This window comes from Ostrinia furnacalis, unplaced genomic scaffold, assembly GCF_004193835.3.
Source record: "Ostrinia furnacalis isolate ACB-3 unplaced genomic scaffold, ASM419383v2 OfSCF7348, whole genome shotgun sequence".
Taxonomy (NCBI): Eukaryota; Metazoa; Arthropoda; class Insecta; order Lepidoptera; family Crambidae; genus Ostrinia; species Ostrinia furnacalis.
Window position 1 is genome coordinate 464556 of NW_021137587.1, and position 15175 is coordinate 479730.

At 39.7% G+C, this 15175-nt stretch overlaps 1 protein-coding gene across 3 annotated transcripts in view; it reads right to left on the minus strand.

Moving 5' to 3' along the window:
• Nucleotides 1-5102: 5102 nt before the first annotated feature.
• Nucleotides 5103-15175, minus strand: part of LOC114364067 (uncharacterized) — a 28438-nt gene continuing 18365 nt past the window's right edge. For all 3 annotated transcript variants that reach the window (XM_028320055.1, XM_028320054.1, XM_028320056.1), the window contains 3 exons: nt 14017-14153; nt 12163-12291; nt 5103-10105 (listed from right to left, as the gene is read on the minus strand). In XM_028320055.1, the coding sequence (XP_028175856.1) occupies nt 7674-10105; nt 12163-12291; nt 14017-14153 (2698 nt within the window). In that variant the 3' untranslated portion in view covers nt 5103-7673. The remainder of the gene's footprint in view (nt 10106-12162; nt 12292-14016; nt 14154-15175) is intronic.

Consider the following 15175-nt stretch of genomic DNA (forward strand, 5'->3'; position numbering starts at 1 on the left):
TATAAAAATATAGATAAATACTTTCAAGTTTAACTTTGGCATCGCCTATTCAAAATGAAATCCAATCGGTGGTTTCACGTGTAGATGTCTCAGTCTAGCATTGGGGAGCTTTCGCCACATACACTAACCACTTGATACAATGTTTATTTTAACCTTACAATGCATTTAAAATCACCTCCAGCTTTTTTCTTTATCCATAAATATAAGAATGTCGCTATTCCATAGTTTATGTGAATGAAATACACGAATTTGTAATCTAAAATATCGAATACTTATATCTACAGAGTACTATGTTAAAAATATATACTTCTAATGAGATAAGTACTACTACTACCACTCGTCCTGTAAAAATATTTCTATGAGATAAATATCACTCCATTCGCATTGCATAAAACCGAAGCTCGAAATGTGTTCATAATATGATGTAGCGTTTTTTTTTTTGTGAGAGGTATTTTTGGTATTTTAATTTTGATAGTGACTATAATTTGTACTATGTCCATGATATATTAAATACGACAGTAATGTCAGTTTCATCTACAGAACACATATCAGCAGCTTCGGAAAATTAAATAACTTATTATTTTCAAACAATCAAGGAAAAACACTTCATGCAAAATAATAAAATAGGAAGACTCGACGGAAGCGATTCAATAAAATATTATTTCCATTATTCGCTTACAGAGCAACTTTTTATCACCATCCAAATATTTCTGGATGTGTATCATGTGAAAAACATCTCATGAGATATCCTATACCTGCCTAGAAGAAGAATAAAAAAGAATAAAAAAATTGGATAGGAATTCAATAAAAAATTTCGGGCGGTGATAAAAAAATACTCTGTTCAATGAAACTGTATAAATTATCTTGATGTATGTATGTCTTTACCGCGAGACTGGAATGTTATAAACAATACTACCAATTAATGTACGAATGTGTGATTGTATTTCAATAATAACAAAGTAAAGAATGAAAATCTTACCTTTTTTCGTGCCTAACTTATTTGTCTATAATTTCTACTACATATCACAGTTACGGTAAACAAATGCATAATTGATTTAAAATGTGATGGTATCTTACAGTGTCTGTTGAAAACACCAAACAAAACTCCAAAATGAACTTTAGAGTCATAAAATACATTAATAACATAGCCATTATAGATTATCATGCAATATTGTTTATAAAAATTATGGACAACACATACATAATCCTAATTAATATAATAAGTTTCTAGATTCTAAATGCTGGTTACATAGGTAGTAAAATTACTTGCATATTATTAAACACAAAGACTCACATTTAAAATAATACATATAAAGCATGCTATCATTTAAAATCCTAGTATTTTTCCATATTTATGACAAGATCTTTCCATTATTCCAATGGCTTGGTTCAAAATGGTACTATTGGATTTTTTGTAGTCATACGAACAGTGTTTTATTGCGAGAAAACTAAGTACTATTTTCTTTGTATTTATTTTATTTTTTAAGTAAATAAATCTGTATGAAATTAATCTTTGTAGTTTATAACTTGTAAGTGAAGATCTCGTATATTCATTGCAAACATAATATACCTATCTATAATTAAGAAACAATAACTTAACATTATATTGCAAAGGCCGTTATAAAACGCTATGCGCACAATCAATATTAATTATGTACCAAACCAGATTATTCCAAATGTAATTTATGTAAGCCTCTTTTTATAAGACGCAACTTTAATAAATAGTTTTATTAATAAGTTGCTAAACTTGTGAAACTTGTCATACGCCAACGCAAGCATTCTTTAACATAAAGCTACTAATTGAAATAATCTAGTTATATCTTATTTGTGACTAATGTTTAAATATACTTAACTAAATGTCGCGAAGACCTCGATTATTTTAGCAACGACTAATAAGTTTGAATTAATAAAGACAACTTTTCCAAAAATCTTATACAAATTGCGTTTAACACAACGTTCGTAATAATAGACACATCTATAATTTATTAATAATTTTAAAACATGATTTCTGTCATAACATAAATAAAACGTGTATTAATCAATCGGAGAAAATTTAAAATATCATGCAAAACTATCTCTTATTTTACTTAATTTACCAATATCCATAAGAACGTCCGTTTTCATCACATTTTTTAATTTCACTTAACGACTACAGTAAACAGATTTTAACTTTGTGTCATACAAGTAAAGACAGCGTGTGACACAAGTTGTGTGTTATCCACGCAGCCCACTGAAGTTTGACACTTTCAGGATGTTCTGATCAGACTTTAGGCCGGCGGCATTCGTGTACTCTGTTGTAATGAAATCAAAACTATTTTCGGGGGTATTTATCATTGGACCTGAGACGTAGGACCGTGCGTTACATACACGGATCCTATGGATTCAGATAAACACTTGTCAGGGACGAGCGTAAATGTGGACCTTGGGCCAACGGCAAAAGATCGTATATTGCTCGTATCTGCTGGGATCACATCAGCATTTGTCTATAGCCGCGGAGAGAACCTTAAGCCGGTGGCGCAAGGGCGTATGTTTTAAGGATCTGCTGGATTCAAACGAACACTTGTCAGGGACAGGCATGAAATTGTAGAACTTGGACCGGCGGCATAATATCGTATATTGCTGGTGGAGTTTCATCAGAACTTGTCAGCCGCGGGCTCTGTGTGTGGACCTTGGGGCCGACGGCAAAGATCGTATATTGCTCATATCTGCTGGAGTACCATCAGCACTCGTTGGAAGCGGGCACGCGATCGTGGACCTTATGCCAGCGGCGCAGGGCCGTAAAGGATCTGCTGGATTCAAAGCGATCGTAGACCTTGGGACGGCGGCGTAACATCTGATATTGCGTGCAAGATTCAAATCACTCGTCAGCCGCTGGCGCACGATCTTGGACCCTAAGCCGTCGGCGCAGGGCCGTAAAGGATCTGCTGGATTCAAAGCTAGTGTAGACCTTGGGCCGACGGCGTAACATCTGATTCAAATCACTCGTCAGCCGCGGGCGCGCGATCGTGGACCCTATGCCGGCGGCGCAAGGCCGTATGTTACACGGAGCTGCTGGAGTGTCATCAGCAGTCGTCGGCCGCGGGCGCGCGATCGTAGACCCTAAGCCGGCGGCGCAGGGCCGTATGGGGATATTGCACGTGCCAGCCGGATTCAAATTACTCGTCAGCCGCGGGCGCGCGATCGTAGACCTTATGCCGGCGGCGCAAGGCCGTATGTTACACGGAGCTGCTGGAGTCGCCCGGGAAGTGCAGCAGGTTGTCGGCGCCGCAGGAGGGCGTGGGCGAGGAGGGCGGGTCGAGCGACGCGCGCGAGGCCGAGCTGAAGCTGCTCGAGCTCAGCTCTTCGGGCTCCGCCTCGTAACGAACGCTCGACGTTATCGCTGCAAAGTTGAAAACGTTTGAGCGTTATTTTGAAGGTCGGAAAGGTCAAATTCTATTGTGTTACACAAGTAGGAAAAAGATGATTACCTATAAGACACAATAATAATTGTAAACACTTAGGGTGGGTTGCACCATTATTCTTTGACAGTAACTATGACGATAACCGGTGCTTTTTGTATGGAGTTCGACAGATTTTTGACGTTTGTCAAAGTTAAAGTAAGATGGTGCAACCAAGCCTTAATATGCAATAAAAAAATTGAATTTGAATATAGTCTGGTCGCCGAGCACGTAGGATTTCGTCCAAAGACCCCAAGCTACCCATCCTTATCACTCGCGCGTAACTATATTTATTACTGTCGCGCTCGCACACTCGCTGCTGCCGCCCGTCGCACAGACGCGACAGCAATATAATTACGCACGAGCGATAAGGATAGGCAGCTTGGGGTCATTGGACGAAATTATACGTGCTCGGCGACCAGGCTTTAAACCAAGCGATGCAACCAACTATGTCTCAATAGCGATGCTCTGATGCATTCATTTATTATTTTCATAGTATCACAAATTAACAAAATTATATTACCGGTCTAGCGTATGTTAGCGGCACGGGAAGGTGTTTTTGTGACGTCACGTCATATAATTTTCCTGTTGTGATCGCGTGTAGGTTCATAAATGAAAAGACATCATTGGTTTTTTGAATTCTCATTTTATTGTTACTTGCTATTATGATTTTAAACACTCCATAACATTATCAACAAAACCGTACGGAGACAAGGCAGCCGAATTATTAAATTTTATCTTAAATTTTGATACACGCTCACTAACCTACCGACATAAATTCGATAACACCATTCAAATTGTTAAAATTACACAAACGGTTTCTAAAAGATAGATCTTAAAAGCGTACAAATGTTTTAATAACTAAGACTATAATAAGGAAATTAATGAGTTACAACTCTTCAAAAATGTGTAGACTCGATTTCACATTATCACTATTTCTCAGTCAGTTTATCTTTAATCCTTGGTAGAACAAAACTACCAAACGTGGCATCCATAGACAATTTCATTGTTGACTACTCAAATTTGGCGAAAATATAAGGATAAAACTTAGTTTAGTAGTTTCATTCGCTAAGGATGGTAAAAGATAAACTAACTGGAGATTGTGAACATGTGAATCGATCTATCTTCAGTTTTTATAAATGTCAATAAAAGAATCTATGCTCTATAAAAACTAAAGTTAGTGTAGTGCCTTTCTAAAAGAAGAAACGAATTGTTTCTAGTCGAATTTTGCAAAGAGTTTACACTTTTTCACATTATAGACACAAAACAATTTAAAACAATTTGTACTGAGAAAAAGTAAATTTTACACGAAAAAGTAATTTCAAAGACACAACTAAGTACTTAAAAATTTGACATTAATTTTAATAAAGTTTATTACTACTTTACGTCATGTTAACTCAGGGCTCAAATAGAAATAAGTCACAACATGAGATCTTAAATGGAAGCGCCCTGAGTTCGTGGGTATTCGAGGTCACTGAATTACTACGATAATTAACTACTGCGCTTTAGGGATAACACATTAAAGGTGAGGCACACGAATAATGAAGGCAACAATACTCGAAAAGATTTTATGTTAAGTATAAGTGTGCACTCGCCTTTATCACATAAACTAATTTCAGTCGTGTATAAGCTACAATTAATCAAATTGCTTTTTAAAATTACTTAATTGAACATTACAATTTCGCCATTTTAACTCTAATTGTAAAGAATGTTACGTTAAAACATCTATAGAACCTTTCAATATAGCTTTAGTTTGGTGCAGTCAATTGATCTATCCTAAAAACCGTTGTGGACTCTTGTCATTCGACGCCGAAAGCCTCCGAAACGATGCGCCGGCCGAAGCAAGAACAACCTCATAACTACGCGAAGAAAGCCCATGCATTCCCGAATGTGGAGATCAAAAGATTATGTAAAATCACATACTCTACTTTTTGGTTTCGAGTGAGTCCAAAGTGTTTGTTAACTTCCTTAAATTTTATCGCTTCTAATACACCAAATGTAATCTAATTTATGATATGAGTTATTATTATTTGACGATTATTAATTGTAATGACAGTGTGTTTTTTGTAATGCACTTATACTTTTTACTTGATCTCGATATGAGTAGGCACTTAACAATTTTATGAACATGAAACAAATGTTATGGGGCATTGTCGATCGTGTATACTTAAGTTAATAAGACAATCACTTAAAATGTCCGTTGACGAACAAAACCCGGAGGGTTACTGTACAGTTTTTTCGAGTAAATTATCAATACATTTGCAAAAATTATACGAAAACCTCATTAAATTCATATTGCTTTTTAAAATACTTCAGCGACTTCAGTAGCTTTGTATAGTGGAAATACATATAACAATTAAAAAATTAAGCCCAAACAATTATAGTCCCAAAAATAATAATAATAAAGCCGAATCTGGTTCGAGGTTAACAACTTCTTCGAATATAATAATAAATTATTATTTGTCTTAGTATAAAATGTATGTACTTACATACAATGTATGTTTTATAGTCAATAAATAAACTACCTAATTATCACCAAAATAAAAAGTTAATAAATATTATGCACCAACGTAACCATTTTCCTACACAGTTTATTGTGAATAAACTTGAAGTACATATTGTAAATTACATAGAAAAAATAAAGATTTGTCATGATTCAACACAATTACAACTAAAATAATTATTATAATTCATACCACTTAAAATAATACTTGTTAATAACATTACATAGTTGTTATTTGTACATACGACAGCCGAGGATCAAAGAAGGTATTACATACCGGCGACTATGTCGAATTCAGCATTCACCAATATTTAACTATTAAAATAACATAATACTGAAGTTATGAACAGCATTTTAGGGAGTCATCTTTAACCTCATAACGGTTTTTGTGGAATTCGTTAAGATTTTAAGTAATATCGGAAAAATTGCCGAGAAATATTTCGAATGCAACGTAATGTACAAACTACCAGTGTGTTATCATTTTCTTTCTTTTAAGGTCAATAGAAATAAGATGTTATTGGAAATTTTCAATCATATTTATGGAGTGATTGCAGGGTCACGTGAAGGCAAATGCAACGCCAAGCCAATGCGTTGCGATATAAGCTTAATAAATTAAATCGCTGTCAATGTGAGTATTGTACATATAATACATTAACCGGTGATAAAATATATTTTAACTTATAGTAAAATATTTGCCAAATTAATTGTAAACCAAATTGTTTCCTACGTCAATGTTTTTTTTAATGTTGCAACTTTCCCTTGCTTTGACGAGCATTTTAAAACAGCACTAATGGATACGCGAAAGAATTCCCTTGAATGATTTTTTTTTTGTAACATTGTAGTTACATCAAATTCAGTTTCTGATAAAATGCTCATCATTGCTCACCGAATACAAAGTTATTTCTCATTTGTATGAGACTTCAAAGCTATTTTCAAAGTCAGTGGTTAGTTTTTTAATTTTATTGCTAATTAATTAATTAAGAAACTATGAAAGAGAGAAAACATCTAGTCAAATGATGTTTCATTAGAAATTAAATTAGAAATTGAAGCTATGATTTTAATTATTAATTAAATTATAATATATTAGGAGATTCTATTGCCACAGTAATATTGTCTACAACTTAGCTTACATAACGCTTGAGGTATTGATAGATTATAATATTACTGGCCAGGAAGCTGCGTCGCAAAACTAAAGTGCGTATGGTTGGCCGTAGTGTTACTACTAAACTAAATACGAATTGTAACTAAATAAAGATAAGTACTATAGAGCACTGATGAACGAAAGCCTCACATATTTTGTGATGGTACTTCGACTTTTTCTTTTTTTTACAATATGTACGAATATTTTTGTACCTTTTATTCAATATCATCACAAAATATGTAAACCGAAATTATTTTTGTTATTTTACTAAGTTTTTATATTTTTATGTTTTTTTTTCTCTAAGACAGAATTAATACCACTAACTTGTCAAAATTTGAAGTATTAAAAAGACTTGTTAATATTTCACCTCACGAATTTAGGCTCAAAGCAACAAATCTTTCACAATCCAACTTATTTAATTTTTTTTTGTCTTTTACATGTGCATTTCAATTTATAATTGCAGTACTAACTAAATAATAATAATAATAGCAGCAAATATTTTATAGCTAATCACGATCGTTTCGAATAACATAGCAACATATGAAACATTTAATAAGTAAAATTATTTTTGAACACATTTTTCCGATATTAATTACTTCTTCTTTCGGCGCGAATTCTTAGCTTTAGCTACTTTCTTAGTCGATGGCAGTGTAGTTTTATTAGACGCACTCATCTTCTTGTCTTCCTTGTCGCTGTCAGTGGACACCACGGGGGACGTGTTGTCATCGTCCGAGGACTTCTCCATAATCTCTGCCTCCCTGTCATCCGCTTTGAGCTCATCGTCGATCTTGATCTCTTGGCTCGTTATTTTATGGCCCTCGATCACACTGAACCCTTTCTCCTTCCTCGCTGGAACCTTTTCTAGGTCTATCAGGTTGAAGGTGCTGGATTCGATCACCTTGCTGGTGGTCTCTTTGATCGACGAAAGTATGTCATCGATGTTGATTTTGCAGATCGGGCTGGTGAGCTTGGCTTCGTTGACTTCTAGCAGGCTGTCGCGCATGACTTCTAGTTTGAAGTCGTCGAGGGCGAAGTCCAAGGGCTCCAGCGGAGGCAGGTCGTGAAGCACGGCGTGGTGCTCCTCCACGAAGTGCAGCTCGGCCGGAGTGTCGCACTCAGCCACCACGATGTCCGTCCTCTTACACAACTCGTACAACTTCTCGTGCAATGACACCTCTTTGGAAGACTCTTTGTCACCTCTCATACACACAATATCACTAAATTCGCTCAACTTATCTCTCTCTAATTTTTTATCATCTACATTAGTCTTTTCAATTTTCGCATCCACAAGTTCAGCTGTCAATTCGAAGTCGTCAGACTTCTTAGTACTTTTGGAAGCGGCTATGGAGCTCCACGATTTAATAGGTTTCTCGACGACTGCAGCGGGTTTTTCCACGAAGACAGGTTTTTCCTCGGTCTTCGTTTCAATAGGTTGGGGAGACTTCTTACGCGACTTTGTACCTCTGGTTATCTGAATATCGGGGAACTCTTCTTTAGTGGAGTCGATAACGTATACGTCTTTCACATCCGTCTCCGGAACCTTTTCGTTCGACTTACGGCACTCTAGATAAGGCGACAAGGATTTGCTTTTCCTCGATTTGGGTGATTCCTTACACTTACTAAAACATTCATCTTCCGCCTCCTCGGGACGCGTGACGACAATAGTGTTGGATTTAGATTTTTCTTTAATGACATCCAACGGTTTCTGCTTCATCGTCAACTGGGCCCACGACTCCATCTCGCACAGGTTACTCTCAATTTTACTGAAGCTTTTAGACACACCGAAGTCCTGATCGAACTCGTCCTGAATTTTTGCTTCGGCTACATTTTTTTGGGGCTCGACCGCAGTTTTATCGGGCGTCAAACTTTTGGAGGCGCATGTTTTCTTACTTTTGGCAACGTAGGAACCACACGGCTCCACGTCCTCAAACGGAGACGAAATGGACACCAAGTCTCCGCTGGAGGGCTGAGGTTTCTCCTCGATCGCGTGTATTTCCACAAAACTGTCCTCCTCAGCCTTCGTCTGGACCTCATCCTGTGCTTTTTTACCTTTACGGTTTCTTTTCGACTTCGGCTTCGGGTCTTCGGGAATCTTTTCCACCGGCAAGGATTCAACGACGGGGGGAGGGGGCGGTTTCTCGGGTTCCGTCAGGAGCATGTCCCAAGCCTGGTCCTCGGTCTTGATCTCCTCGTCGCGCCAGATCGGGGCGATTCTAGGTTCTCGGCGTCGTCGATTTGTCTGGACCGGGGGAATTTCCGGGACGACCTCCGCGGAGGGCGGGCTACGTCGACGATCGGCCTGGACCGAGGGGGGTTTCAGGATGACTTCCGGAGGAGGAGGGCTGCTCTGTTGTTCCGTTTGGACCGACGGGGGTTCCTGGACTACCTTCAAGGGAGTGGGGCTGCGTCGAGCGTCGGCCTGGATCGGGGGCTGTTCCGAGACGACTCTCGAAGGGGTCAGACTCCGTCGAGCGGTCTGGACCGGCGGCGGTTCCGCGACGACTTTCGAGGGGGTGGCGCTGCGTGCGTGCTGAACCTGAAGAGGTTCCGGGGCGATCTCTCGTCTCAGAGGCGGGGGACAGTCGTCGAGCGGCGGGCGGTCGTCCGAGCTGAGATCGCTGAGCTTAAAACTGAGGTCGTCCCCTTCGGGGGGCGGCGGGCTGGGCGGCAGACGGCCGCTGAGGGCGGCGGGGATGACGACGCGCGCGAGCAGGTCTTGAGCGGGCTGCGGGCGCGGCTCGGGCGGCTGCTCTAGCGGCTCCACCGGTATGGTGGTGGTGACCGGCAGCGGCAGCGGGCGCAGCAGCAGCGCGGGCGGCGGCAGCGCGGCGGGCGCGCGCACCACCGGCCGGAACGTGGCCTCGTCGCGGTTGGCCCGCGTGTGCGCATCGGGATCGGACGGCGCGCGGACGGCGGGCGGATCGGGCGCGCGCACCACGGTCCCGAGCGGGTCCACGGCGCGCGCCACGCCGCCTCCCCCGCCCGTCCCGCCCCGCGCCTCCTCCGGCCGGGCGGTCAGCCAGCCTATACGAAACCGAAGGCAACCATTAGTTCGATCGTATTGCGTGCGAGGCGCAGAGCGGGCGAGCCGCGGGTCATTCTCGAACTCGCTGCGACTATCTCGACTTGCAAACTGAGTCTTTGGACGCGACTCACACAGACGAGACGCGACTTTAGGGCGACTACTAAAGCCTGGTCCGTGAGCACGTAGAATCCCGTCCAATGACCCCAAGCTGCCCATCCTTGTCGCTCGCACGTAATTATGTTGCTGTCGCGGTCGCACACTCACTGCAGGCGCGCTTCGCACAGTCGCGACAGCAATGTAATTACGCACGAGCGATAAGGATGGGTAGCTTGGGGTCATTGGACGGGATTCTACGTGCTCACGGACCAGGCTTTAACATGGCGTGTTTTCAAAGCTTCAAGCTCATATTTAGATGCGAATTTATGTGCATGCTAATACGACTTTCTTAACAACTCTGAATTTACTCTTAACATACCATTGACCGGCATTGATACGAGCGTGTCAAGGGTTGCGTCAAAGTATGAGCTTATGATGCCTGAAAAAATGCCATGTCTAAACTAAGTGCCATAATGTTTATACATATTTCTGTGTGAGTGCGTCTCATCCTTGACTTCTTGTATGAAGATAACAAAAGCCTTGGCATCTTATCTCACTTGTTAATTATTAATTAGCGATCCGCAAATTCATATCTTCATACAAGAATCGAGGATTTTGTTATAAGTATGAGAATGAACCCGCGACGGCGCCGGTGTGATGGATGCCTTCGGCTTCGTTCAGCCGCCGCTCGCCGCGTCTTCGCCTCTTGCGTTCACTCATTCGCTTGCTTCAGTTCACTCATTCATTCACTACTTGAACACTGTATCGAAACTGTGTCGCAAGTATTTTCACTACCGCGTTAAAAAACCGATAAAAAATTAACGAAACCGAAACATACATTGATTTTTTAGTCTCACGGATTAATAAAATATGGATGATTTTTTTAAAGATTGTAGAGCTTAAAACGGCCCAAATACAATCACATTTTTTTAAACATAAACAAAATAATTATTTTGTAAGATACTCGTAAATATGTAATAGACAACGCAACAAACAAATGTTATTGCAGTATATTGCAGGATTCGAACCTGCATTAAACAAGAAGATTATTAAAAGTTTAAAATCATCTTGCTGTATATTTAAAAGCATCTTATTTCAACAGTTTCAGCTCAAATCAAAACTTGTTGTTAAACCGTCTTTATCATTAAAAGCAAGCATTTTTTTTAAACAAGCGACTTGGAATTAAAATATCAAACACAAAATGTACAATTATACAGTGACAAAATGTACCTCAAAAAATTAATTTTGGCCAGATACTTAGTTAAAGTATTCATATGCGAAGAATCTATCTAAATCAATAGTCTAAAATCTAATAGGCAAATTCAAAACTTTTATTGACAATACAATACTCAAAGGATATCTACCATGGTTCTGCTTTATTATGAACCATAGTGCGGTGTTTACCTTAAATTAATTGTGCATTAAGTTATTAATATACATACAGCCATAGTGGTAATCCACTATGGCTGTATGTATACTGTGTAAGCATCAATGTAACAATTTCTGGTAAACCAAATAAAATAAATAAATAAATAAATAAAGCAATAGAATCCAAAATCGAATGAAGGAAATTTTATAAAATCTATCATGAACACAAAGTGCACTGTGATCCTTCTAAATTTTCTTCTCATGAACCTTTCTTAAAGCAATAAAGTCCAAAATCCAATGTGCAAATTCATAACTTCTGACAACTGTACACAAAGGTGTTCGTGGTTCTCTTTCATGAACGTTAAAACAAAGTAATAGAGTTAAAAATGGAATAGGTAAATTCATTATTTTTATCGCAGTACCATCAGCAGCTTAGGCTGCACTGGCGATGGTTCTTCTTCATGAAACTTTACACCAGGCAATAAAGTCTAAAATCCAATTAACAATTCGTGACCCTTTGTTTCAACTACCCAATTCCCAATTGATTTTGAACCTAACCCTATATAAATAAAGTTCAAAATGGCGCACTCACCGTGATCCTCCTTCATGGCTTCAGCGAGGTCCTCCTTAAGTTGTACGTCGCATAGGGAGGGTGCTCGGCCCGCGTCCGCCAGCAGCGACTTGCGACGGAACCCGTCGGATGGGGAGTGTTCTACTGAACCTGGGAGAAAGGTACATCGGTTAGAAGGGGAAGGCCACAGACTAGTATCGGGAATATAACTCTATTCACAATCGATTTCATCATCATCATCATTTCAGCCACATAGGCCTCCCCCAATGCTTTCCATGTTGATCGATTGGTAGCGGCCTGCGTCCAGCGCTTCCCTGCTACCTTTACGATGTCGTCGGTCCACCTTGTAGGTGGACGTCCCACGCTGCGTTTTCCGGTACGCCGCCTCCATTCCAGAACCTTCGATCGATTTAAAAAATAATTTTAAATTATGTAACAAAGTTTGGCTTTTTTTTTTCGAAAAACAGAACCTGCATCATAAAAGTGTCTCATTGAGTGATATACAGTTAACTCACTGGAGCTTACACGACAGTGGCGCAAATGTAAATGTAATAGTCTTATGTTTCAGTGTTCATCAGCTAGCATCACTGTAGCTACTAGCTGTGCTACTAGCGAATGGTAAGACTTTTTTCCAGTAGTGCTGATAAAACAGTACGGGAGGATTTAAACTCCCTACGCTCTGGCCAGAAGAGTCAGGGAGGCAATTGCATCGCATAAGGAAACATTTTCTAAATCTTGGTTCGACTGCATAATGGATAGGTCTCAATTCTCTCTTTTTATCATTTGTATATTACATGCGAAAACAGTAAATGATGTTTCTTAAGCAGAAATAATTTGTGTATAAATATTAATAAATAAAACAAATAAAAAATAATTAATACTATTTACAAAAGGCTTACTATGGGCCTCATAAGAAGGCTCAAGGTCACCCAAAGAGCGATGGAGCGTGCTATGCTCGGAGTTTCGAATCAGAAATAAGGAGATCCGCAGGAGAACCAAAGTGACTGGCATAGCCCGCAGAATCGCTAAAATCAAGTGGCAGTGGGCGGGGCACATAGCTCGAAGAGCTGATGGCCGCTGGGGCAGGAAAGTTCTTGAGTGGCGACCACGAGCCGGAAGACGTAGCGTGGGCAGGCCTCCCACTAGGTGGACCGACGATCTGGTGAAGGTCGCGGGAGGTACCTGGATGCAAGCGGCGCAGGACCGGTCTTTGTGGAAACTAAATACTAAATAATTTAATTTACACGTGTTTTCATGCGATGGCCAAGTCAATATATTTATGTAAAACGTTAAAGATTTCCTGGCCTGGACTTGGTATTACATGGATCTCACAACTTTTTACCGTAGAACAACTGAGTTGCGAGACTTGGTTTTTTTGACAAGTATTGTTTTTGATGGGATCTCATTTCTTTTTGTATTTTGTAGACAGCAGTTATGTATCTAGAAAACTGGACCGAAATTGAAAAATTTTACTCGACTTGGCGGTTGCACTACCGTGCCCCCAAATATTTTAGCTTTTTCTTGTTCGTACACCGAACACTACTTATATTCCAAATTTGAAGCTTCTAGGTCTGCTAGAAGTGCCTTAGAATTTTGATGATCGGTGAGTCAGTCAGTGAGTCAGTGAGTGACAAAATTAAGTAACTTTGACCGTTATAATTCGTAAACTACTGGTTCAAATTGAATGAAATTTTAAATATACCGTGTCTTTACAATGCCTGCATAGCTTATGAAAATTCAGCCTTCCAGTTTTATCCACAACGAAGTTACAGGCAGTCGAAAATGGCCTGAATTGCTTCGAGAAAAGGATGGTACGGCCGTGCCGCTTTTTTGCTCGACTTGGTGGGGGCACTGCCGTGCCCCCAGATAACTCACTAGCAGAGCCGGAGTCGATGAGCACCGGCACGATGGGTCGCACTCCCGGCATATTGACGGGGTTGGAGCGCGCCACGCCGCGCGGCGCCGTCGTCTCCACCTCCACCGTCTCCGCTTCAGAGAGAGACGAGTTGGACCTGGCGACAAAACTCAATAATTATAGCCTGACCAGGAACATAAAAACCCTGGCATAGAGGCGCGTCAATTGCATTTGATAGTGCAACACTGAGTACAGTCGTACCTGTGTTAAATTAATAGGCTAACTTTATGTATCAGGATTCAGGATTACGGGCTAATTTGATATTTTCATAAATTAACGAAAAAATATTATTATAGGTAACCTGGTCTAAAAAAAATTAAATGAAACCATCAATCGAGCTAGTAGGATTTATTTTATTATTCATCAATAATCAAATTCAGAACTTGAATATTCAACTGCAATGTCTGCTCATGAATGCTTCAAACTCGGTACTTCTTTCCCAATTCCATAAATTCAACACTTAGAAAGTGACAAAAAAACTTTAAAATAGGTAGTTGAAACAAACCACAGCTAATTTTTCATAGCGGACTGTACTATACGATAAACATGTCAGTCAATTTGACAACCTTTGTCGGAAACATTATTCAATGAAAATATTGTCCGAACCCTTAATATTGATCTTCGAAAAATACTTTAACACATTGTGAACCACTTTTCTTTCACGACTATAAAAAGATTTTAGCAATTTAATTCACAAAATCAATTGCACACATTTAAAATAAAGTTTGTTTACACTTTGACAGCAATAGACAGCTTGATTATTGACATGCATGCAAGGTGACATGTAAATGAAGTTTTCAGTTACTGTTGCCATTAAAAGAAATTAGTACCATTAGTTTTCCGCAACATGGCGAGAGTTTTTATGTTCCTGGTCAGGCTATACACTTGTCTACGCACGCACATTGCCCGCGGGCGACGTGACCGGAGGGAGCAGTGACTGCAGTGAGGACTTGGCTGACATTTCATCCGAGAAAATCTGATCCGCGGATGAGTTGTCTCCCTTTCAAATTTGTTAGGTGTCGAATCATCTGCAAAATATTGATCTTCGGATGAAACATCATCGTTTCTAACATGGAAGATAGATCTAATTTAATTTAATTAATATATTTCGGATGAGGC